General features: G+C 30.8%; 3 protein-coding genes across 4 annotated transcripts; all 3 read right to left on the bottom strand.

Moving 5' to 3' along the window:
- Positions 1–2,983: 2,983 nt before the first annotated feature.
- Positions 2,984–10,793, bottom strand: LOC126656056 (serine/threonine-protein kinase MHK). 2 transcript variants are annotated; one of them, XM_050350513.2, is made up of 18 exons: positions 10,622–10,793; positions 9,424–9,758; positions 9,249–9,327; positions 8,036–8,104; positions 7,857–7,946; positions 7,338–7,476; positions 7,114–7,216; positions 6,946–6,998; positions 6,171–6,237; positions 5,414–5,522; positions 5,260–5,325; positions 5,088–5,156; positions 4,954–5,014; positions 4,768–4,872; positions 4,557–4,591; positions 4,397–4,442; positions 3,717–3,792; positions 2,984–3,430 (listed from the first exon to the last, which is right to left on the bottom strand). In XM_050350513.2, the coding sequence occupies exons 2-18, from the start codon at positions 9,429–9,431 to the stop codon at positions 3,304–3,306; spliced, it is 1,302 nt and encodes a 433-aa protein (XP_050206470.1). In that variant the 5' UTR covers positions 9,432–9,758; positions 10,622–10,793; the 3' UTR covers positions 2,984–3,303. The 2 variants fall into 2 exon arrangements, with proteins under 2 accessions (XP_050206470.1, XP_050206471.1); XM_050350514.1 differs by having other exon boundaries at positions 4,768–4,869.
- A 7,424-nt stretch (positions 10,794–18,217) lies between these two features.
- On the bottom strand, positions 18,218–21,121 carry LOC126655165 (chloroplast envelope quinone oxidoreductase homolog). Its single transcript, XM_050349191.2, has 4 exons — positions 20,898–21,121; positions 20,027–20,168; positions 19,813–19,904; positions 18,218–19,065 (listed from the first exon to the last, which is right to left on the bottom strand). The coding sequence occupies exons 1-4, from the start codon at positions 20,961–20,963 to the stop codon at positions 18,376–18,378; spliced, it is 990 nt and encodes a 329-aa protein (XP_050205148.1). The 5' UTR covers positions 20,964–21,121; the 3' UTR covers positions 18,218–18,375.
- A 3,108-nt stretch (positions 21,122–24,229) lies between these two features.
- On the bottom strand, positions 24,230–24,656 carry LOC126657100 (2S seed storage albumin protein-like). Its single transcript, XM_050351728.1, has 2 exons — positions 24,639–24,656; positions 24,230–24,565 (listed from the first exon to the last, which is right to left on the bottom strand). Exons 1-2 carry the CDS (start codon positions 24,654–24,656, stop codon positions 24,230–24,232), a joined length of 354 nt encoding a protein of 117 aa, XP_050207685.1.
- Between the last annotated feature and the right edge of the window lie 727 nt (positions 24,657–25,383).

Here is a 25,383-nt window from a genome sequence, read left to right as displayed (position 1 = left end):
CTTAGGATACTCAAGTATAAAATCTCAAAATTCTCTCAAAAGCTAATCCTATCAACACAATCCGGAGTAAGTCAAAATGCGACGAAACATGCTAGAAATATACGGGGTATTACACTATCATCGTAACTTTTAATGGTTGGAAAAACATTCTAAACCCCCGCATTTCAAGGTAAAATTTACTTTTATGCGCTACTCCAATTCTCATTACGATTCTCCACTCTAATTTTAAATATTACTTGGCCATACTTGTCCATCTCATCTTTCTACCCTTTTAACTCATCATGAATATTATTCATGGCATCACATGAAACGTCATGATTTACTTCAATCATGTTCCATCTCATACTTCTATATCTATCTCATTATAATCTCATTATTTCATTCACCTCATTATCCTGATCGATATCATTATCTTTTTAATCAACATTCACTTTATCTCCTTATGTACGTTCACCTTATCGATACCACTTCCTTATTTACGATTACCTTCACCATTCCATACTCTTCTGATAGCTTTGACAATAGGATGGTTCCAACTAATGCTTCTAGCATAACACACATTTATGACTTTTTAGTCACTCTACTTCGCTCGATCCGTCGATAAATCTCTCTAAAGATATCGGTTCTAGCTATTCCAATATCAATACTACTTAATCGTTATTGAATTTGCACTCGCATGAAAATCCGGATATTCATTAAGAATTTCTTCTTAAATTTGAATATCATAACGTACTTGACTTCCTCTTGTCTCACAAACAGTGTTGTTACCTCGAGCTTATTTCCCACAGAGTTATGTCCAACAAATCTTATTAAAAACTCAAAATCATTTAAAACATTGGCGCCTTTTTCCAATACCTTTGTTTTCAATAAATTGCCAAATTCCATTTTTGAAATAACACTTTTTTAAAGGAAAATCTCATAAACATTTCATTTTACAAAATTATGTCAGGGCAATGACATCTCTCATTACCAAAGAGTTGTTAAATTCTTTCATATATACTCATGATGTATGTACAAATAATTTTCCATTTGCATGTCACATATTACTTAAATTTCAATGCATTCCTAAATATGTAGTGCAATGACATTTATTTTGCGCAGATACTATAACTAACTGGCCACAATTTTGCAATTAAAACTCTTTTTATAAACATTCACAACTTTTTTTAATAAGTTGTTTTAGACAATTTCAACTTTGCGGAATACTTCACTTTCTTCTTTTCATTGATTATTACGATGTCAAGGATAACGCCTCGATCACTATTATAATTTAACATTTATCATCTTATTTCTATTTCTATCACCTTATTTCATTAGGGTTCATCAGCTTTGATATACGCTCATTAACTTATTCAATTTCTATATAAATCACATTTTAATTTAAGGATTAACATTTAAACACATGTAAAACCCTCAAGGTTCCTCATTAGCTCCGCGGCTTGCGCCACTACGATCTCTATCCACTGGGGCACTCGGGCCAGCTCCCGCATCACCAACACAATATCTAAAACTCACTACTTGACCTCTAACCCTCCTAAATCGTATACCGCTAAGGTTTCCACCTATAACTACAGGGTTGGTCTAATCTATTACCCTCTCCATAATACGAGTGCTATACCTCAACTGTGCCTGCTCAGCTATATAAGAAAAATGCATATCCACAAATTGCATTAATCCCTCGTAATCAGTCCTAGTGGTATAAAACCGTTCAATCTCATAAACTCGTAGTATACTCTGACACTGACCTATTATCCCTCGTGAGAGTCTCGAATTGTTCTTTAATAATATCTACCCTCTGATCATGTATCCGCTCCATTGAGTCATCCTATTCCTCACACACTGCATAAAATCTCGCTCCTCTCTAACTACACTATTAATATCTCCCAATCGTGACTCTTCCTCTAGGAACTGATCCCTATCAAAACCTGGATATACGAGTTCTGATGGCTCCTCAGACATTCTGCCATTACTAGAAGGATTCATATTCTCTTATATCTCCTCATTCAAATCCTCCTCTGGCTCATAATCCTCTTCACTCGGATCACTTTCTATAAGGATGGGGAATTAGCATTTTCGTCTTTTTTTTTGAAAAAAATCAAATGATATAGTTCTCCAATTTATTTCCTTAACATGTATGTCATTTTGTTCAGTTTTGTTTTATTCAACTAAATCAAATGATTTAACAAAAAAAATTATAGTTCAATTCGGTCCTTAAACTATATTCTTAATATGTATAAATAAAGTTTATACTATAAATAAAAAAATTATGGCTTAGTGACTTCAATTTAATTTTTAATATTTATTAATGTTTTAATTTCTTGAATTTTTTTTTTAATTTTAGAAAGTAAATGAAGTCAGAAAATTTAAGAAAAAAATCACATGTATAATATTTCTATTGATTTAATAGTAGAAATTCTATGATGGAGTAAAAGTCAACGTAAACTCAACTATAGATCAACCTAATTGTACAATATTTCTATTGATTTGTAATTTATATATAACAAATCACATGTATGTTTGGTTACATTTTGATTGATTTTAGTACACTTTATATAGGGTGTGCAAACACTCAAATTTGATTTTAGTACACTTTATATAGGGTGTGCAAACACTCAAATTCAGTTGAACTCAGTTCGGCTTAATTAGTCAGTCCAAACTTTAAAAAAAGATAATTTTTTAATTTAGTTCAATTTTGCACATTAAAAAATTCAGTTAAATTTAATAATAATAAACTAATAAATAAACTGAGACAACTACTTCAATTTTCCTTATAAATTTAGTACAATTCGATATTAAAAAAAATTATTTAAGGTATAATTCTGTATGCACACCCTTAACACTTGTATTTAATCTAATTTAAGGTTTTAAACTTATTTAGGGTTCATTCAGACATTGACTCTTTAGTGTAGCTAATTCCATATAGCATTAAAAGAATTCAACAAATTATATAGCATCAATTGTTATAATACATTTTTCTCAAAAATAAAATAAAATAATAGATTACATTTTCAAGACATTTCAATTGTCATGTGAATTTGTACAAATTTTATAATAGTGCTCTGTACCAGAAGATTTTGAAAAATTTATGCACCAAGATGATGAGGCACCTCTAAATAAACTCAAGTCAGTTGACACCTTTTTCCTAGCAAATTTTGTCCAGTGTATTCTAATTCTGCATGGTAATGCTTGCAATTGCATCAAGCCACAAATAAACTACTAAAGAGCTTTACAAAATCAAATAGTTTTACCAAGTATTAATTACAAATTATTTATACGCCCTCCTTGCTCTACGACCGATGCCGGTCAAAGGTAACGGCTTTGTTGAATGGGGGAGGACATTGCCAATAATGGATAATCTAACATGTTAGGCTGCATTGATGTAATTGTAAACCCAGATGATTGAGGAACCATCGATGGATGCTGGATTGAACTGCCAAGTAAATAACAGATGTCATGAATTATTCGTTTGGCGAACAATGCAAATGATGTTTATAAGCGAGAGTGATTAAATGCGGATTAGTTCAATGGGATCGACAAAAGATACCAAATATGAATGACAAATTAATTAGAAGCCCCTTTTGACAAGATATCCCAAAAGCTTAGCGATGTAGATAAAAACAAAAGAAAATATTGTAATGAAATATCACATGAATTAGAGGTAATTTGGACAGTTTATTATTTCTGTGTCACCGGTTTATACATGTACGAGAAAATACCTGAATGACAACGACAATTGTGAATCAACCAGAGGGTGAAGTCCACTTTGATTATGAGATACCAGAGACCAGAACACTGCAACACAAATCAAATAGCTTGTTATGGGCACAGCTGAAAAAGTATTATATTATTAACTTTGCTTGGAATCAATTGATGCAATAATACATGATTATGACGACTCTCAGAATCTAAGAGTTCAATTCTCTTTCTGCCTTATGTAAGGCTTGTCCAAACTTAAGCAGGACTAGTTACATCATGGACTTTTTGCACTATTTGCTACAAACAGCATTCAGATACCTGACAATGGATTAGTAATGACCTGCCTAGTGACCATTTTTTCCATTGGAACCTTACCCTTGTGTTTTTGTTCCCAAACAATGTTTCCGACAAAATTATTATTTTCTTTTCCTTTCATGTGAATACAAATAGATAAGCGGGAATTAATTCTAAATTTCTAACCTGCACATGATAAAAGAAGAGTAAAAGATCTTGAGAAGAAAATAATCCTATTTGATTTTTAATTTCTCTCAACATTAACTTAGGTCCATAAATTTAAAAATAATGAAAATTCTTAATTTCTCTCAACATTAGATTATCAATGAAGAGTTCAAGGACTTTTTTTTTAGCCATCAAATGCAACACCCAGTTAATAAGGCAGAAGAAATGATCAAACTATTACCTGATTGTTCTTGATGATCTCTGTAATCAGAGCAAAACAGAAAATTCTGTGCAAAGAAATTAACAAACTCTCAGAACTTATCAAAAGAGTAATCATGCTATGCAAGTCATAATATAAATCTATCACAGAAGCAATTGTGAGTGTAGTCATAGAAACTCACCTCCTCCACACCATGAGAAAGATTGTGGTCAGAATCTGCAGGAAATAAGAGTTACAATTGTAAAAATATGTTAGCCTGTCATCAGATTCTGGAAAAAGTGCAACAACAAAGATATGAAAGAGAGAAAATAACTACACAATATCTCTCTTGTGGTAGAAACTGCATTTTCCTTTTATATGAGAGCAAAAGTATAATAAATTTAGTTATTTACCCATGTTTGAAATGCTGGGTTTCACAGCCAAAGTCAAGCCAAGGAAACAGTCATCAGGTTCACTAAAATCCCACAGATTTAACTCAAGATTTGGCTTTGCTCCTGCTGAGCAGTTTAATAGGAGGAAAACAGTTAATTCAAAGTTGCATGCTTACGGGATCCTGAAGTGAAGTCAGAAAAACTTACCCATACTATTTAGCTTCAGCTCAAGAGGATCACAGATCGGATGAGGAACCCACATGCCCACCTATCAAAGGCATGTTAGTAAATTGATCTTGTAAAACACCTAAACATAAATTAGAAAAGGGGTATATATTTACATGGAAAAATGGATGTTGCATTGCTTGCTCAGCAGTTGGCCTCTTTAATGGATCCCATGAACATAATCGCTATGGAAGTTAACAAAATGCAATTAAGTTCAATAAAAAATCATTTACCCAATAATCATTTAATTTTGGTAGCCAGAATTAGTAATATAGTATCAATGCGCACCGTGATCAAATCAATGGCTTCCAAGCTAGCGTTGGGAATGATGTCAGATAGGTTGGCAGGTAATACCTACACAGGAATAACAAAAGAAATGAGATAATAATCGCGAAAAGCATAAACATACCATAGCAGATGCTAAAACAGACTGAACACTTGCCTCTGAATAACAAATATTCATCAACCCTGAGATATTAGTAGCTCCAGGGAATGTAGTCCAATCAGGTGTACCAAGAACACAGCATATCTTGTACAGTTGATCTATTTCACTGCCCATTCACAAGACAGAATGCAATTAATTCAGATGGATTAACAGCCTTGCATCTAAAAAGCACTTTCATACATATGAATAGGCCAACCAATAAATTTGCAAGAGTGCAAAAAAAGATGATTTAAAAATACAACAAAGATTAGAAAATACAGCTTTGTATATATTCTATTTATCTCCTCAACGTCATCATCTAATGGACGTCTCTGACAAAATTAAATCTATTTTTCATAACATCAGGACAAAAAATATCTATTTTTCATAACATCAGGACAAAAAATGGTGATGTTTTAAAAGTGTCAAAGGTAACAATTTGTCTTTTGATTAATATATTTTCACTTTTAATGAATTACAACTGAATGGGATTTCACTTTATCATACAACAGTAAGTAAGATTTATATTGTGAAAAAAAGTTATCATAGAATATCACTGTTTACATAATAAAATTCAAAAAAAAATTGCAGAGCATTAAAAAGCAGATTGAATTAACTTCATGCTAGCGGTCCGCTTGGAGAAGGAAATTCTCAAGTTCTCACAAGGCTACCGAAAATAGCCATAAGAATTTCCCCAGCCATTAAACGAAATTGAAGAACCTCAACATTTATTATCCCTGGTTATGGATTTACATATGTATTCAAATAATATTACCTTTCACCAGGAAAAATAGGGGATGATGTAAACAGCTCAGCCAGTATTGTGCCAACTGCCCACATATCTGCATATAAATTCAGTTTTCGGTGGTTAGTGATAAATTAGAGAAAGATAGCTATATTAAACATCTACAAAGTCAATATACAAAATATGGTGATTGGGCACCTTTTGAGAATGACAAACGATATACATTTAGCTTCTAAATAAATCCTAAATTTCACAAGAAAACAAAACATCATGCAGGATATGAAGGTTATGTGGTACAGGGCCTAAATTATATTTTCACAAATTGAAGCAAAAACTCAGGTGTATTGATCAGATTCAACATAAGACTTCACGATTACATTTGCACAGTTTAAAAGGTAAACAAGAAAAGATACTAGAATTCTTCACTGAGTCTTCTAGCAAATATAAGAAACATTGTGTTGAATCTGTTGATCTGAAACACTAACAAATAATATGCCACATTTTACTCCTAATGCAACCATTCAATTAGTAGTAGTCTAGCAAGCATTTGGTTATCATATAGAATAATATCCTTTCTAAAAATTGCAACAAGAAATGACCAGACTCATTATAAAAATAGATTGCTCAAATGAAACTCCTTATTGTACACATTTTTATGGGAGCAGATTGTATTTGAATTCCACCCCATTAAATGATAGGCCTATGCAGGTCTAACAGCTTTTTGTTTCAGAGGAAAACAAAACCGGCTTTAAAATGAAAAGAATTTGGGCAGATATCGAGGAAGACAGGTGACAAAAAAGCATACCAACTGCCGGAGTATATGTTGAGGACTGCAACAAGACTTCAGGAGCACGGTACCTGGCCATATATACAGCCAAGACACAAGATGAGGTCATTAACATATAAAACGACATTAGAAATGATAAGTAAACACAACAGATAAAACAGAATGCGGCATGTAATCATGACTTACCACCGTGTGGAAACATATTCAGTATAGGGAGGTGCAGATGAGACTTCTCTAGCTAGTCCAAAGTCACCAACTTTAAGAACATCATTTGTCACCAGCAAATTCTCTGGAATGGAAAAGCTCTTTGGTTAAACATTTGTTGAGCCGAACTTTTAAGCTCATCCATGAAGATGAGACTAGAAATTGCAAAACATAATAATGCATTTAAAAAAGAGCTAAACTTCTACCAGGTTTTAGATCTCGATGAAAATATCCATTCTTGTGCATGTGAGCAAGCCCTTGGAGCAACTGAGACATGAAACTTCGTATTTCTTCCTCTGTAAAAGGTCTTTCTCGTCGTCTCATGATTTCATATAGATTGTATTCCTGGTTGTTTTATTGAAAAATTATCCAGTTACAAACAGTTATACATTCAGTTGTTAATTTTCGCATAATTGACAAGAACTGTCATTTAGATATTCAGATAACAGTACAATAAATAGTAGCCAAACATCTCAGAGAATGTATGACAATAGCACAAGGATTGACATAGTTGACCCCACACCTTTTGGTTTGAGAATTAGTCAAGTTTTAACCAAGTTCGTACCAGAATGATGTTTAAGAATTATATAGCAGCCCCATATCATGCTTCAAAGTAAGTTTTATACTACTCTAAACATGCTAATATTAGGAGACACGTAAAATAAATAAGGAAAACATAATTCATTTACCAAAAGTAGTATGATATTGGAAACAAGATCCCTTACCATAAACTCAAAGATGAAGAATAGCTCATTGTTCTCTTGGACAACCTCCTTCAGTTTTATGATATTTGGGTGATTTAATTTACGGAGGGCCTGAAAGACAGCACTAAAATCAGCAGACTGAAGAGTAAATGTTATAGCATGAGATAGTGTAATCATACGAGGATTATAAATACACATACTTTTACTTCTCTCAAGTTCATGCATTCTTCCCAGAAATAGAACTTCCTTTTCATTTTCTTCACGGCAACCTAAAAACCAAAGGATAAAAGTAAAGTTTAATGATAAAAGTCAAATTATGAACTGAACACCTTTCATTAATTAATTAAAAAAGACACTGCCAATATCAATTCCTTTATATTTTATTTCCAGCTTATCTCCAATAAAACAAATATAATCAGATAAAAACCATCAAGGATTGGGATAGAGTATGAAAAATAGTAGAGCAAAAGAGAAAAGGGAAAAGAAAAGGCTTGGAAATTGAAAATGCTTGTGTCCACAGTTTTTTGGTTGAGTAAGAAAACTAATTTTGTCTCAAGAAACATTAAAAGAAATGTTTTGAAGAGAATAAGAGAAGGGGGTTCACTGGTTACCAATAAAAATCTGTGCAGCCGTAAAAAAGCATCAGAAGCTGAATACCCCATTCCTACGATAGAAGCTAACCACGTAGCCAAGAGAAACAACCACAACTTTTACTAGTCTAGTCACCGGGTCTCAAACAACATGCAAACCATATCTTACATTTTTTAAAAAGTTTCTAACTCTTAATATTACTTTTTACGACGTAAGTCTGAAGTTACTTTCATAATATGGTATTATAATGGGTGTTTTAAGGAAATAGTCTTTTTTGAACATGGTTAATAGATAGAGACTAGTAAGAAAGACATGCTTTCTTGATACCAGAGAAATTAAAACTGTTTGCTACCTTGCACTCAGAAAAACTGAAAATATGTACTTTCTATTAATTTCTTTTTTAATAAAGGTTATATTTTCACTGTCTTGTCTAAATTCTTCGTTGTTTAAATGACTCTATGTATCACAATGCTGAAAGTTAACTTGAAAACACAAAAAAAGCAGCATCAGGAATTCATCAATAAAATCATGGTTTCTCACTTCTAGCAGTGTTCTGCACCCTTACAAGTTCTCACATTGAATTACAGTATATAGTTGGTAGGCTTTGAATAATCACACAAGGTTAAGTAAAGAGAATCCAGTCAGTAGTCAATACAAAAGATGACGGAGTTTTGACCACATCCTCTATCCAAAATGATATCATTCTAGGCAAGAAGAACCCCAAAGTGACAAATTTGCACTAATTATAGTTGATAAGCGGAAAAATGGTAAACTAACTATTAAGGAATCCAAAAAAAATTGCTAAGGTGAATAGTTCCTTACAACTTCATATGTTTCTGTATTGATCGCTTTAAACACGCAACCACAAGTACCATCACCGAGCTCTTCCAAAAATTTATATCTGCAGATGGAAAAGTTATAGTTACTCCAAGAAGCCACAAGCATTAAAAAAAGAAAAGAGAACTTAAATAATCAAGTGAATCATTAAGCTACTAACCTTTCCATTGTTAAATTTTAGAAGATGACAATCAAAAACTTGTCAATGGACTTCTAAGAACCTCCTATTATAAGTGTCTACTCTATCAAAAGAGTGTGAGTAGCAAACTTGCACATATGGTTTACTGCTAAACTGTAGCTTGTTATATACAACATGGACTGGAACCCAAAGGTCATCATAAGAATGGTTGAATATCAGCAAAAATACTATCAACATGCTTAAGTGCAGCTTCTACAAGCTGCAACCAGCTCTTATCATCTAACCAAACCACTCTACAAATCTATCTCTTCGAATTTATTTCCAATAACACCCATCTGTTAAAAACTCGGCGTGAGCTGCCAAACAGAGAAAAAAAAAAGGAAACAAATCAGAAGAATTATAGCAAAACCAAAAGCTTCATCCAAAAAAATAAACTGAACATACAAGGAGAAACACACAGATTAACAATGAAATAAATGGATCTTTATGAATTTTCGGGCTTATGCAATCGTTAAGGTACTCATATTACAAAATGTAAATTAATGTTAAAAGACACAAATCAGCCTGAATAATCAAATCAAGTCCATTAAAATTAGAAAGAGAAACAAATTAAACATAATTCAACAAAGTTCACAAGAGCCAACAGATCCAAAAACCTTATGAAAAAAATATGAAATTTGCAAGTCCAAATCCTAATGTTTTCCCAACAATCCAAACCTACAAGTAAAATAAATCAATTTACTTCGTAAATGCAATCATTCTCTAAAATTAAAAGAAAAAAAAAACAAAAATATGCACATGAAACATAAAAAAAATCAATAAGTAATCACAACTATAATTCTAAAAATAAATAACACATAATTAGTCAGAAATGCAGTTTCTGTATAATTGATGAGAAAATGCAAAATCTTAAACCATACGTTATCAAGAAACAAACAAATTATAATCTATTAAACTAATCAATCCAATTATAATCTAATTCCTTCTTCTTATATGAATTTTCACCACTAATTGAACAAGAACAGATAGATTTTCATTTTTACGCAATCAAATAGAGTTACGACTCGACAAAATCAAACTACATTTTGGCTTGCAAGAGAAGTTACATTTCCAATAAAACGCTAAATCGAGCTAAAAACTCCAAATTCCAGATACAATATTGTAAAGTTTGAGACTTGAAGGATCAAAGATGAGGTTTAAAACAAAATGAAGAGCTCACCATTGAGGATTAATGGATGAAATTTGATAAGAAAAAGAAAAAGTAAAAGCAGAGATCTAAGAATTAATGGAATTTAGAGAGAGAAAGTAAGGAGGGGAGTGTAGAGAGAGAAGTGGCTAAACCATGAGAAAGGGATTCCGCAGAAGAAGCAATAGGAGGAGAAAGCAATGACTATTATTTTATTATTTTTTTAAGTTTTTTTTCTATTAAAATAATTAAATATTTATTTGTGAAATTTGAATAACAAGAACAAAGAAAATGCTTGGTTGTGGTGTGGTCCCCATTTGGATTTGGTACTATTTTCCAAAAGTAATTCACTAAAATATCCCTCATAAATCTCTTTATCTACAGAATATTCTTTTAATTCAGGAATATCGTGAATTAACCACTTTATGATTAAAATTGCTAGAAAAATCGATTTAAATTACAAATTTAAAAAACGCAAAACATTAAAATTTTATAAGTAATTTTTTTCATAGAAAATACTACTTATGAAATCTTAATTTTTTGCGATTTCAATTTTGTAGATTAAACTCATTTTTATAAGTTATATTTTAAATTATGAAATTATTAGAAACATCATTTATTGGAATTTAATACGCCAATATTCTAAAACATATCATAAATATATATTTGATACGTCAAAAAATATATGGTTGATATATCTTCAATAAGTGTTTGAGAGCATCTCCAACGATACTCTTTATTTTAAATAACATTTTTAGTAAAATAAAGAGCATCTTTAGTAAAATAAAGAGCATCTTTAAAATAGAGAGTGTTATTTTTATTTTTACTCCAATGAGCTCTCTAAATTTAATTTTAAATTTTGAATTTTTACAGATAATAATAATAATAGTAAATATTAATAATATTAAATCCAATAATTTTTTTAATAATAAGATTTTATTTAATTTAATTTTTACAAAAAGTAATACTAATAGTATATATTAATTATATAAATTTATTTTTATTTTAAAATTATTTATTTATTCAGTTTTTATATTTAAAATAATTAATATTATATTTTAAAATAAAACTAACTAATTTATTTTTTGAAATTTAAAATTTGATCTTTTAAAATTTGAAGTAGAGAGTGAAAATGACTCTCTATATGTAGAAAGCTAAATTCACTCTCTTCTTTATATTAAAGAGTTTTATATTTTTAAATAGTGCATTGGAGATGCTCGGATATGCCTCTAATAAAAGACAAATAACGAAATTTTTTAATGCTGAATAAAATGAAAACTAAAACCATATTTTTTATAGTTTTGGCCTTCTTTATAGTTTTCTCAATATTATCCCTGCTTTAGGATATGCTTATTTGGGACTTTATCGTAATTATCAACGAGCAATTGGGGCATTTTTGAGATTTCAAAGCATTAAAATTGCCTTGTTTTTATTGTTTGGCGTGTCGTATGGTTGATACGGTTCGAGCCGTGAACGCGTGAATCTCCGGTCTGGACAATAAACGGGTTTATGAAGGAGAGCGTGGTGGAGGGTTTTGATAGTTTGTGATGTTAAAGTACAGAAGATTTATGCTCTCTAGCTTAAGGAGTGACACGTTGCAAAAGGGTTATAAGAGGATAAGGATGACTTTAATGCTGGTATGTTGATGAGGATGGAATTATTTTTCAATAGTTCCACTAATAAAAAAAATCAAATAGATTATAATATTTTTTATATTTTTAGTGTCCATTAACGTGTATCACACGTGATTCGTAATATGACTCGTCTAATAATTATATTCAGAGCAAATTACTCTAAGTTACCTCACATTGGTCATAATTCACAGTTTGATACCCCTTATTTGAAAATCAAACAATTTGGTACCTCAATTTTGATTTTGTAAACTATAAGACCCTTCTGTTAAATATAAGTATTCAATCGTTAACGGAATGAAATGTGAGGTACCAAATAGGTTACAAATGAGGTATCTAATCGTTTATATAATTGAAATTGAGGTACTAAATCGTTTAAATAATTAAAACTGAGGTACCAAATTGTTTGAAAATAAATTTCAAATTATTAACGGAACTAGCAGAAGGGCATTATAGTTTACAAAATCAAAACTGAAGTACCAAATCGTTTGATTTTCAAACAAGAGGTACCAAACTGTGAATTTATGACAAATGTGAGGTACTTTAGAGTAATTTGCTCTTATATTTATTGTAAATTAAAAAAAATTATATTTAATCAATAATTATTTATGTATATTATAAATTGTGTTTACGTATAAAACATTAGATAATTATCGAAATAATAGTTAATTAGAAATAATTTATTTTATTTATTGTGAATATAAATAAAAAGTATCAAAAAATAATTAAATTAGTAATTTATTATAAGCAATTTGTCTTAATTAGAATTCTAAATAATTAAGCAAAAATTATTAAATGTTTAAAAGTCTATTTTAATTAAGTACTTTAGACAATTATTTTGACGTAATATTATAAGTAATTTATTTTATTTATTATTCTAATTTTAATAATTATTTCAATAGTTTCTAATTAATAATTACATCTTTTCGCCGAATAAGACATAAATCTTTCAAGGGCGGTGGTTGTCCGATTAGCGGTCCGATGCTTAAGTCAGTTTAGACTCGAGCAACATATTTGTTCTATTCAACTCAGTTGTGATTGTAGGTAGGGGTGAGCATGGTTCGGTTTGGTTCGGTTTGGTTTAGTAAATTCCAAAACCAAACCATATTTTAAGGGAAAATATAAAAATCAAACCACGCCAAATACTTATATAAAATTTCGGTTCGGTTAACCAAACTTTAACATCAGTTTCGGTTCGGTTTGGTTCGGTTTGGTTAATAAAAATTTAGATAAAAATTATATATAATTATACGTAATATTTAAAATTATACGTAATAATTTTTACTTATATGTGTGTATTAGTTTATATGTTTTATTTTCATACATGTATCTATACACACATATTATATTTATATATAAATATTTCAATAAATAAATTTTATATTTATTTGTACATATATAAATATTAATAAAAATAATATTATTATAAACTTCGGTTTTTCGGTCGGTTCGGTTAACCACTAGTTGAAACCAAACCAAAATCAAAAATCATACTTTTTTATAATTTGAAACCAAACCAATCCATTTTAACCGTTTTAACCAAACCAAAATTAATTTCGGGTTGGTTTGGATCGGATTAATGGATTGGTTAGGTTTTTGCTCACCCCTAATTATAGGCATATCTCATATCTTTAAATAATGCATGATAAATACCTTTGTATGAGTTGGAATAGGAAAATAACTCCTATTTTGTAGTATGTGTTTTGAATAGGAAAATGATTCTTTATTCGATGAGTCATATTTAGGCGTGTTTTCTTAAATAGATTTATCTTGCCAGATAAGAGTATATTTTCAAGTAGGAAAATGATTCCGTTATATCTGATCTTCTAGGTATTATTCTGTTTCTGAGTAATCAGGTCTTCGGCGACGCGCTTTAAACTTGATTATGAATCTTACCGATTTCTATGAGATTTAATCTCGTTGGGGATTCAAGAGAATCCTTCCTTCAGTCTTCAGACACAGTGAGATCTCTAGAACTCGGGTGCTATAATCTTTGGACTTTCTCCTTATGCGAGTTCTTGGATTCACTCGGATGTGTGAATTTCTTACGACTCGGTTTATAGTAGAGAAAATTACCATAGTTACTGGCTTAGGCTATTTTATTTTGAATTTTACTGGAGCAAAAATCTATTTTAAATTATACTATTATCAATTTTTTAATTTGAATTTAATGAATTTACTTTGCATAAAGATACTTTTTAAATTAGCAAAATACAACTACCCAAAATGATAACCTTCCATAATCCTCTCATTTAGATATAAAAACTAATATATCTCAACTTATTCAATTTGAAAGATATCATCAAGATTTTTGCCATCAATTTGAAAGATTTCAGCAAAATTCTTGCCATTAATCAACATTTAAGCTATCATTCAAATCTTTCCATTTAAACTATCATTTGAAATATGAAAACCCACTAAGTACTAAACCCTAAATCAGACGTATCTTTCTTTTTCCTCTCATTATTTTCTTGGTTTTTTTAATCTCTATCAAATTTATCCGATTTCTATTTTATTTTCGCATAGTTTTTACTATGATTTTTTTTCCTTAGCACAACTTGTTCTTCTTTCCAGCGCTATCATTTTTTCCAGCTCGTCGTCGCATCCTCTTCAGAAGCAGCTCGTCGTCACCTTCTCCAGACCACCGGCGTCGTTCTTTAAGCAACAGGTTGTCACGTCTCTTTCTTGCCACCGTTCATCAACAGCTGAATCAACGGCGCCATATCATCTCTTCTCCAGCGCCGTTCATCTCTGAATAAGCAGCTGCAACAGAGATACAAGTCTCCCTCATTTTTTATTAGATGTAGTTAACAAATGGTTAATTATGTGTACACTGACAGTTAACTTGTGTTTTTCTTTTACATAATAATGAAGCATACTAGCATACTAGTATATTAAATGAAAATAGTTATAATTGTGTCACTGATTTTAGGCTAGTCTTTTTTTTTCATTATTTTGTTATGAAACATTTGTTATTGTCAAACACATATTATATTTTGATTACCAATTAATCAACTTTTTTAGGTTTAATCTGTTGTGTATAAATTGTATGTACTATATGTGTACTATAAATAAATTTTAAGTTAACTAATAATATCCTACTAGTTAACTACATGTTAACTTCATGTTAACTTTATTCTTTAACCAAATATTAAGTTATTAGAAACAAATTGATGTTTTTTTAGTGAGTAATAGTATACTATTAGTTTACTGAAAGTAAATCCAATGTCCACATAAAGAAACCTTTAAAGTAGAAAATTTATAGATAACATGAGAATGGATTACAGAATAATATCCTATTAGATAACTGCATGTTAGCTTCATGCTAACTTTATTTTTCAACCAAATGTTAAATTATTAAAAACAAATTGATATTTTTTAATGAGTAGTAGTATATTATTAGTTAACTGAAAGTAAACTCAGTGTCCACATAAAAATCTTCCTTCCATACTCTGTTATAACAAACCACAACCTTCAACGTTGTCATTCCTGCATTTATAAAATAAAAAATTTGTTAATTTTCGGCAAAACCCATACGAAGGCCCTTCTACTTTATCAGTTTTGTTCGAGAAGCCCCTACTTCAAAGTTGTTCACGTACGAGTCCCTATACTTGGCAAATCCCGATTATGATACCCTTACGTGGATGGAAAATGGCAAGTGAACCCCACTTCCGTTATGTGAGACTATGAAAATAAATTGATGTGGTTTTTTAAACTTTTAATCTCTATAAAATTATATAAAATTAAAGGACCTCAAGTGAATTTTTCCTTTCTTCTCCAACGTTTCTCCAAACCCAGTGAATTTAACAACTAAAGATGATCAGACAACATAAATGGTGGAAATTATAATGGTTTACATTTGACAATATTTTATAATTTGCAGAACATTATAATAAAAATGGTGGAAATGTAAACCATTATCAAATATAAACCATTATAACAAAAATATAATATAAACCTTAATTAAACCTAATGAAGTTAGACTCAATGAATAGACAAAGACAATCTACAGATGGGTTTGAAGATCAAACGAAGACAAGGTAGGCCGTCTTCGATCTCAGATGGTGGTGCCGTTGCCGTCTTCGATCCCAGATGGTGGTGCCGTTGTCGTCTTTGATCCCAAATGCTGTTGGAAAGTTCTTATCCCGCTGTTGTTGCCTCTAAAAAACGTTGTCGTTGCCGTTGCCTCTAGAAAACACTGCGCTTCCGTTGCCTCCAAAAAACGCCGCCACAGCCGTTCCCTTGAGAAAACGCCTCCACAAATGAGAAAATGATGTGCCTCTGTTTCTTTTCTAGTCAAAGAAAATATCAGATGATGAAAAAAATTTAATTAAGATCAACTATGTTTTGGTTCATATTTGAGAAAAAATAAATTATGAAACCTGGGTTCGATAATTAATTTCCATAGATTATGTTTAATTAAGGTATAGAAGGGAAAATGGGTCTGGTTAATTGGCCATTTGAAATGAAATTTGGTGATTTCTGGAAAAAATGGAGTGAGCCATGAAGAAGATGGAAAAATGATGTTTTTGCCATCAAAGTTATTGTATTTTACCATTTTTTTATTAAATTATAATTTTATATAGAATAAGTCCTTAAGTTGTGTTGCCATGTGGCATCAATAAATAGGAATAAGCGCCACGTCATCTTTTTCCGTTAATTAACGGAGAGTGGATTTCACTTGCCAGTTTCCATCTATATAAGGGTGTTATAATTAGAATTTGCCAAGTATAAGGATCCGGACGTGAACAACTTTGGAGTAGGGACCTTTCGAACAAAACTGGTAAAGTAGAAGGGCCTCCGTATGGGTTTTGCCTTAATTTTCATATTAGTTAACCATTAGTTAACTATTAGTAAAAATTTATTATTTAAAAAAAATCGTTTTTTGTTGAAGAAATTATTACAGCTGAGTTAAATAAATTGTTATTGTTTTTTAAAGAATGATGTATTTGAATAATCATGTATTTGCCGTTATATATGGGAATTACATTTAAATAAAGGCCAAACCCATATAGAGGTCCTTGTACTTTACACTTTTTTTTCTGTAGGTCCTTATACTTCATTTTTATATTATCTGGTCCCTCTACTTACCTATTTTTGATTTTCAAGTCCTTTATGAGTTTTTTCCAGTCCCTCTACTTACAATTTTTGTTTCCTCCAGTCCCTCTACTTACAATTTTTGTTTCCTCCAGCCACACAAAAGGACCGGAAAAAACTCATAAAGGACCTGAAAATCAAAAATAGGTACGTACAGGGACCAAACAATACAAAAATGAAGTATAAGGACCTACGGAAAAAAATGTGTAAAGTACAGGGACCTTTATATGGGTTAAGCCTTAAATAAATTGTTATTGTTATGAATGATTGTTAAAGATTCTTGGAAATCTTTTCTATATATGTAAGTTTGAGTTTTGCAGGATTTTTTTTTATTTTTATAACAGTTGGTTTTCTTAATAATAGTTGACCGTACTTTTTTAATTAAAAAAGTCATTTGTGCAATTTGAAAGTTGGTAATTGTATTTTTCAACTTTTCTTTCTGCTCTAGTAAAATTTAGATTATTTTAACACATTTAGGGTATTTGTTAAAAAAAACCCTTACTTATGCTGGAATTCGACTTTTTTTCATTTATAATCTCATCTTTCAAAATTTTCAATTTTAACACATTTTCAAACTTTCAATTTTAATTATAGCCATTTATTTAAAAAAAATTAAATTTGAGTGGAAAATTTCTTTATATTGTTCCAGTTTGCATTTTTATCATAATATCTTTTAAAAAGTTAAGCAATATAAAAAGTATATTTAAATTTTTATCCGCTACAATATAAAAAAATGACTATAATTAAAATTGAAAATTGGAAAATGAGTTAAAATTAAGAATTTTAAAAGGTGGGACCATAAAAGAAAAAAGTCAAAAAGGAAAGATATTTTTAAATCATTAAGCCTATTGTATAAGACATGTTTTAACTTTTTAAGCTATCAAGAACAAGAACATCATGATAGAAAAAAATAAGAAGCCATAAGACTTACAGATAAACAGTAAGAATACTCATTAAATCACAGAAACATGAAGAAAAATAATACAAAGAAAACAAACAAACATCATATACTGTATGCTAAACCTTGTGCAGCAGTAAATATTTGACATTGTCTTTCATCTAAGGCTCCACAATAATCTTTCCAGTGGCATGGCCATCAATGCTCTTAGCCCAAGCATCTTCAGCCTTGCTTAATGGGTGCTTCGATTCAATGACTGCCTTAAGTTTCCCGTCTTTCACTAGCTGGACAAGATATCTCAGGTTCTCACCCTTGGGAATCAGAAGCAGTGGCACTAGGTGTTTCTTCGAAAACGTCAGTTTCTTTAGAGCAAATGTCATCATCGCACTAGCACCCGGAGTGATATCTATGACTTTCCCATTTTCACTCAAATTAGGCTCAAAAGTTCCCCAAGGGATCCCCTTAGTGCAGTGGATAACTGCATCATACTTCCGACCAGATGGGCTCTTAAGAGCTTCCCCATCAGGAGTTCTGTAATCAAGAACCTCGTCAGCCCCTAAACTCTTAACAAATTCTAGGTTACGAGCTCCACAAGTAGCTGTCACATGTGTATTTCCAAGCTTTGCCAGCTGAACTGCAAAGTGACCAACACCTCCTGAGGCAGCAGTAATCAGAATGTTTGCCTGCTTACCGCTTCCATCAAGTTTTATTCCGGCAGACTGAGTAAGAGCCTGGAGGGCTGTGAGACCAGCAACTGGTAAGGAAGCTCCCTCAGCTGCTGAAACCTCAGGTGGCCTAGCAACTGTTAAGTTCTCCTTAGCCACTGCAAACTCTGCTAATCCACCTCCATTCTGTTATCAGTAATCAAAATAACATAATTTAAAACAAAACAAAAATAACAGATGAAGAAATTGATAATTTAACATATGAAAGATAACTTTAATTTTTCAAATTGTGCTAAACTAGTTTGAATATTAAAGCATCATCGTTAATGTGGATTTAATGCTCAAATCAATGCCCTGGACTTAAAGAGCAACAAGGCACCACCACAATAGCATAATTTTATTACTTACATGGCAATATGACAAAAAGAAATCAAATTTTCGGACTGAAAGTTACTGGAGCAGCAGAGCAACAAGCAGCTGAGATGATATGTTTTACTACGTAAGTCAATAATTCACTGGTTTTTCTTGCACTGCAGATTTTATATTACCTAGATTTGAAAATCAGGGGAATGGATAATTTGGCTATACTCCATGCAAATACTTCCACATTTGTCAATAACCATGCTATGTATTCTTTCTTCTTTCTCATTTTTCTCACAGTTTAGTGCTTCCAATAGCAGTGTAGAGCAATTATAAATTCTCAAACTTCTTTTCTCGGTGACATTGGTACGCATGAAGCTTCTCTCCCTCTTTAATTCTCATCCACATTCACTTATTCTAAATTTCTAATATGATAAACCCTTTTGTTACTCCTAAACAATTATTGGTATATTTTGAGTTAAGGTGTATGTAACAGATAGCCAATTGCTTGACAGTCTTTGGAAGAAAAAGAAAACTAAATACCAACAACAGGAAAAAAAATGATTAACTTACAAAATGGCTAACCATGGCGACTACTTTATCACCGGTTTTGAAATTTTTGATTCCTTGACCAACCTCTACGATCTCTCCTGCTACATCAGTAGCTGATAGAACAAAAACATTAGCCTGGAAATAGATATCAGCTAAAGCTCCATAAAACTTTGCATAACAATTACATTTCTGGTAAGTTAGCAGAAGGTTGAACAAGATATCAGAATTCATTTACCAGGAATGTAAGGGAATTTAGGAGGAAGAAAAGGGCGCAGCATCCCGGATTGCATTTTCCAATCAACTGGATTTAGACTTGTTGCTTCCAACTTTATCAAAACCTCATCTTTTTTTGGACTTGGGACTGGAACTTCCACATGCTGCAACCAACAAATTAATTCTTTTAAAAGGTGTACCACTTAAGAAGATGCACTAAAAGCATTTCAACCAAAAAAATAACCTGCTCACAAAAAGTCTACTAACAATTACACATTACTAAATGTTTTCGCTCTAAAATGCATGAAAAGAAGGGGGTTAAATCAATCCAACAAAACAATAATCCGTGCAAGTAAAAACAGCAAATCACTAAGGCTATGTTTGGTTCATGTAATAGGTCAAGAATAGAATAGCTATTTCAGAATAGCTATTCCTTACTTTATTTCATGGAATAGTTACTACGATGGAATTGCTATTCCATAAGTTTGTGAAATAACTACTCCTCTCAAAAAGTAAAAAATAGCGGATTTGGAATGGATAGGTAAACTTTTTTTATAGAAAACAATGGAATACGGCTATCTATTTGTCCGAGTAGATGAATTGAATAAAATAGCTACTATAAGGATAAAATTACAAATGCAATTTCTATCAATATTTGATCGAAAAATGTTTTTTTTTCTTTTGTTTTTTTTAGGCCGGCAACTAAATTAGGAACGGATTGCAATTGTTAGAATGATTTCCATTTTTTTAAACCTAAGTCAGATTTGCTACTATTTCCATTGTAAAGTGTAACCAAACCTGCCATTTATGATTGTCTAATTCTTAATTCGAATAATATATAAGACAAAATGAATTGAGTAAACAGAACTGAGGATAATTAAGAAAGTTATGACCTTTAAAGCAGCAGCTCCTCCGCCATAGCCGTTGTACTGAACAGCCTGCATCAGCTTCCCCGCCATTTTCAGAACAACCGACGTCGTTTCGACACAGAGCCAGAAAAAGGAATATGTTCTGCTTCTACGGTGAAATAGAGAGGGCGAGAATGTTATAGAAGCTTAAAACTCAACACATTATTCGTTCCACTGTTTTTTAGTACTAACATTGGATTGGACGAATAACAAATCCCGTTCGTTAAAAGAAAGATAACGGTATTCATTTTTTTATATAAACAAAAGTTCATTTTGCTCCCTCAATTTGACACAAAATGTTTATTAACTACAAACTTATGGATTTGGATAAAAACACTCGTTAATTTGGATTATAACACCCTTTTTGTTGAGGGCAAAAAATAATTGAAGGAATTAGGCTGGCAACAAACTATTGGTCCATTTGAAATTAAAAACGTCAGTCGAGTTAATACGTCTATTTTAAAGGTGTTTTTGTTCAAAACGCGTAATTTGATGGTCTTTTATTCAAAATCACAAGTTTGGTCTTATTTCATTTTCTTATTTCTAATTTAAAGGATAAAATAAATCTCTGGTTTTTATATAATAAATAAAAAGATTATCATATTTTAAGATCCCTGAATTATATATTTCTAATTTGTCTGGTTGCTGAATGTCCATTGGTCTTATTTAGTTTTTGAATTTTATATATTTAGTTTATCTGGTCTTTGAACTTTGATTTTTTTTGCTTCCTCAAGTCCTCAAACAGATGGAAGTCCAGGAACCAAATAAACTAAAAACTATAGGGACCAAATAAGACAACATAAAAATTTAGGGCCCGGATAAGCTAAAAACCTAAAGTTGAGAGATCAAATAAGACCAAATGAAAGTTTAAGGACCCGACAAATTAAAAATATAAAGTTGAGGGACTTGGTAATCCTAAAATCAAATCATTATTTAAATATTTGATAATAAATGAATTATTATTTAAATATTATAATATACATCGGAATGATGCGGCGAGGTCGAATGAGTGTGGCGTTGGAATATATTTTGATATTGTTATATTTAAATAAAAATTAAATAAAATTTTATTTTTAATCTTTGAATTTATGGGGAAGAAGGTTTTTTTGTTCTTTTTATAAGACTAGTTACGCATTACGTGCTACGCACGTGCCTCGTAATCCGACTCGACAATTATTAAAATTAAATTAATATCAAAAATATTTATTTATAGTTTATTATATTAAGTAAATTTATTATAATTACACCAGGATATTTTATGTATATTTTTTTTAAATTAGTTTATATTTTTACTGGATTAAAAAATATATTTATTATTTAATTAAAACTATTAATTATATTAATAAATAGTAATGGTAAGTGATGGATACCGAATCCTATTGTAAGTATAATGGAGCCGAGTCACAGGAGATCCATTCTTAGATGATACCGGACTCCCCCTGAAGATCCGAAGATAGGGAAGAGACGCCGAATCCTTAGAGATTCGGAGATATGCTAATAAAGACCGAATCCTTAGAGATTCGGAGATATGCTAATAAAGACCGAATCCCACATGATCCGCCCAAAGCGCGTTAATTCCGGGATTCGGGTAATCGACTAAGAATGGAAGTATTGTCCTATTCGGACACAAACACTATATATGGAAGGATAAGCTCTACTTTAGGAAGATAAGACTATTTAGGAAGACGTTCCTAAATAGGACTCTTATCAGATTAAGGTAGATCACGACAAATCAGGAGAATCCCTACGATATCGCCGAATCCCTGCAAAGTAGGATTCACCTGCCTACAACTCTACTAGGTATATTCGACTACTATAAAAGGAGCACGAGGTATGCCTAGAATCACAATTACATTCATATACACAAAACGCTGCTCAAAGCTCTAAACTGACTTTAGCATCGGAGAGTTAATCGGACAACCACCGTCCGGTTAGCTTCTACCCTGTTTTGCAGGTCTTACTCACCGGTTCAGAAGGCAGACTCCATCAGTAAGCATAATACTATGTTAATTGAATTCATTTTTTTTTACGACGAGCACAACTTGCTCATCCTCTATAGTGGACGAGTTGTTTTCGTCCTCCCGAGCAAGGGCGAGCTGTTCTTGAAGATAACAACTCTGTTCTTTCTCAAGAACGTTAACTGTCTGTTCTTTGTCAAGAACGGTATATCAATATATTTTAAAATTATAAAAAATGTTAATTTAGTTAGATTTTTTTTAGATAGATAAATATCTCAGGAGTTAAATTAAATTTATTATAATTATATTATTTTATTTATTATAATTATTTTTCATGTACTTTTTAAAGTTTTTTTTACAATCGAATTAATCTTCTATTAAAATTAATCAGTTATAAGTGTAAAAATATAAAAAGGGTATAACCATTTTTAATGACCTGATATGAAACAAGATGTCAAATCTTGATTCGCAGATCGTCTTACAGAAAAAAAATAAAAATTATATAACTACTCTATTATAATAAGATCCAATTCTTCTATGTATACAGAAAACTCACGAATCATTCATAAAAAAAGACAAACAAACCTTTCATAGAGAAAGGACAATAACTTTCGTAAAAAAATGACAATCGCTATAATAAAGATATCAAAAAATTAATATAACTTAAACGATTTTATCTTCAATCTTGAAAGGTCTTGATCTATCTCTGATTTTTGATTTGTATATATAATGAAATTGATACGCTTTGTCGATAAATTTACTAATAAAAATAAAAAAGATGAAAAAAAATTCGACTATTTATTTTATTCTTAAGCAATAAAAAAAATGGATACCGCTAACGGTAAAAATAAACCATTGTTTAAGCGAAAAAAGAAAAGAAAATTGACGGTTATAATTTTATATTTGACAGAAAGTTTAGATGTAATTAGTAGTCAATTAATAATTTGTAATGGCCATAATTTTTTTTAATAATAATCAATTTAAAAATAAATTTAGAAGGACGGTTAGATAAATTTACCTGTCTCCTCCATCTGTGTTTTTGTATATAATATAGATTAAATGCTATTTAAAAGATTTGTTGAAAATGAAAGATTAAATTGGCATATTTTCTGGTAAGAAAATATCAATTTGATTTTTGAGCATGGAGTACAAAACATGCTAATTTGAGTGAATCGGATAAAATCATAAAATCAGGGTACAACCGAAAAAGACTAAAAATGGAGATTAAGCCAAAAAGTATATATATGATAATTATAATGTAAATAACTACAAGCTATCATCATTATCATGGCACTGATTATTATTCACCATATTACATCTTAATTCACTATATATTACACCAGAATACATCTTCATCCCTTAGAAACTCCCACGGGATCCAAAATGGCATCTGATATCCTTAAGCCTACAAAGGAATGGCAAGTCTTTAGCCCTAGTAAAATCCTGACCCAGAGCCATTTTGAGACCTTCGCACACGCAGTTGGACTCCAATTCCCAAAGCTGGTTGCAGCAAGCACCAAGCTCCTCTAGTGGGCTGTAGTTTGTATACCGTTCCGTCAGAAAATCCACACAGTGATTAAGATTCTCCTGCTCACTACACCTTTCCTGGTTCCGGTTTGCCAAGGCATCGGCCGAGAACACGAGAGCTATGAAGATGGTGGCTATATAAATGGTAAGCTGACATGGTGGGTGAGTCTGTCAATGGAATTTTCTGCATTCACAAAGACTCGAATCCAAAATCTTGTTTAAGCGATATCAAGGCGCTTACCAATTGAACCAACCCCATTGGTGATGCATTGTAAATTTGAATTCGGAAACGTGTAACTTTTTATTTTTACGGACTAAAAATATTTGAATATAGACAGCCGCGGAACCAAGAATTGATTCTAAAGGTACTAAAATTACATATATATTTTTAAATTTAGTATTAAATTTTCATTTATTTTAATTTGCGTATAATTATTATTTTTCTATTAATTTAATTATTAAATTTTAATTCTAGCTAAAATTGTATGTGGCAATCAGATTTCATTTTTTATCTGAACTTTTTTATTTGCGCATTCAACCTAAAAATTCTTCTCTAAAAAAAAATTATACATACATGATAAACAAAATTTAAAAAACTGATTGTTACATTACAAAATCTGGCTGTCATATATTTTTTGACTGGAAAAACTTTCGTTAAAATAAATTAAAGTTTGATAATAAAAATAAAATAAATCAAAACTTAGTCATTAAAATATAAAAAATAATAGTTTAGATACTTTTATGATTAATTACTTGGCGGAACAAAGATTGTTTTTACTCTGGACTAAATGATATATAAAGTATAAATATAGAAATATTATATATATAATATTTACATTAATAAAAAAAATACTTATAAATAATAGAATTCTTTTTTTATATTACTTTTGATTTTGAAATTATATTCTTGAAATTTGCATATTTTGAAAGCAATCTAATAGATTTAGGCCTAATATCTTAAAAACTCCCGACTTTTTATTCTCTTT

Source organism: Mercurialis annua, linkage group LG7, assembly GCF_937616625.2.
Source record: "Mercurialis annua linkage group LG7, ddMerAnnu1.2, whole genome shotgun sequence".
Taxonomy (NCBI): Eukaryota; Viridiplantae; Streptophyta; class Magnoliopsida; order Malpighiales; family Euphorbiaceae; genus Mercurialis; species Mercurialis annua.
Note: the sequence above shows the minus strand (reverse complement) of the source record. Positions and strands in the feature narration are given on the sequence as shown.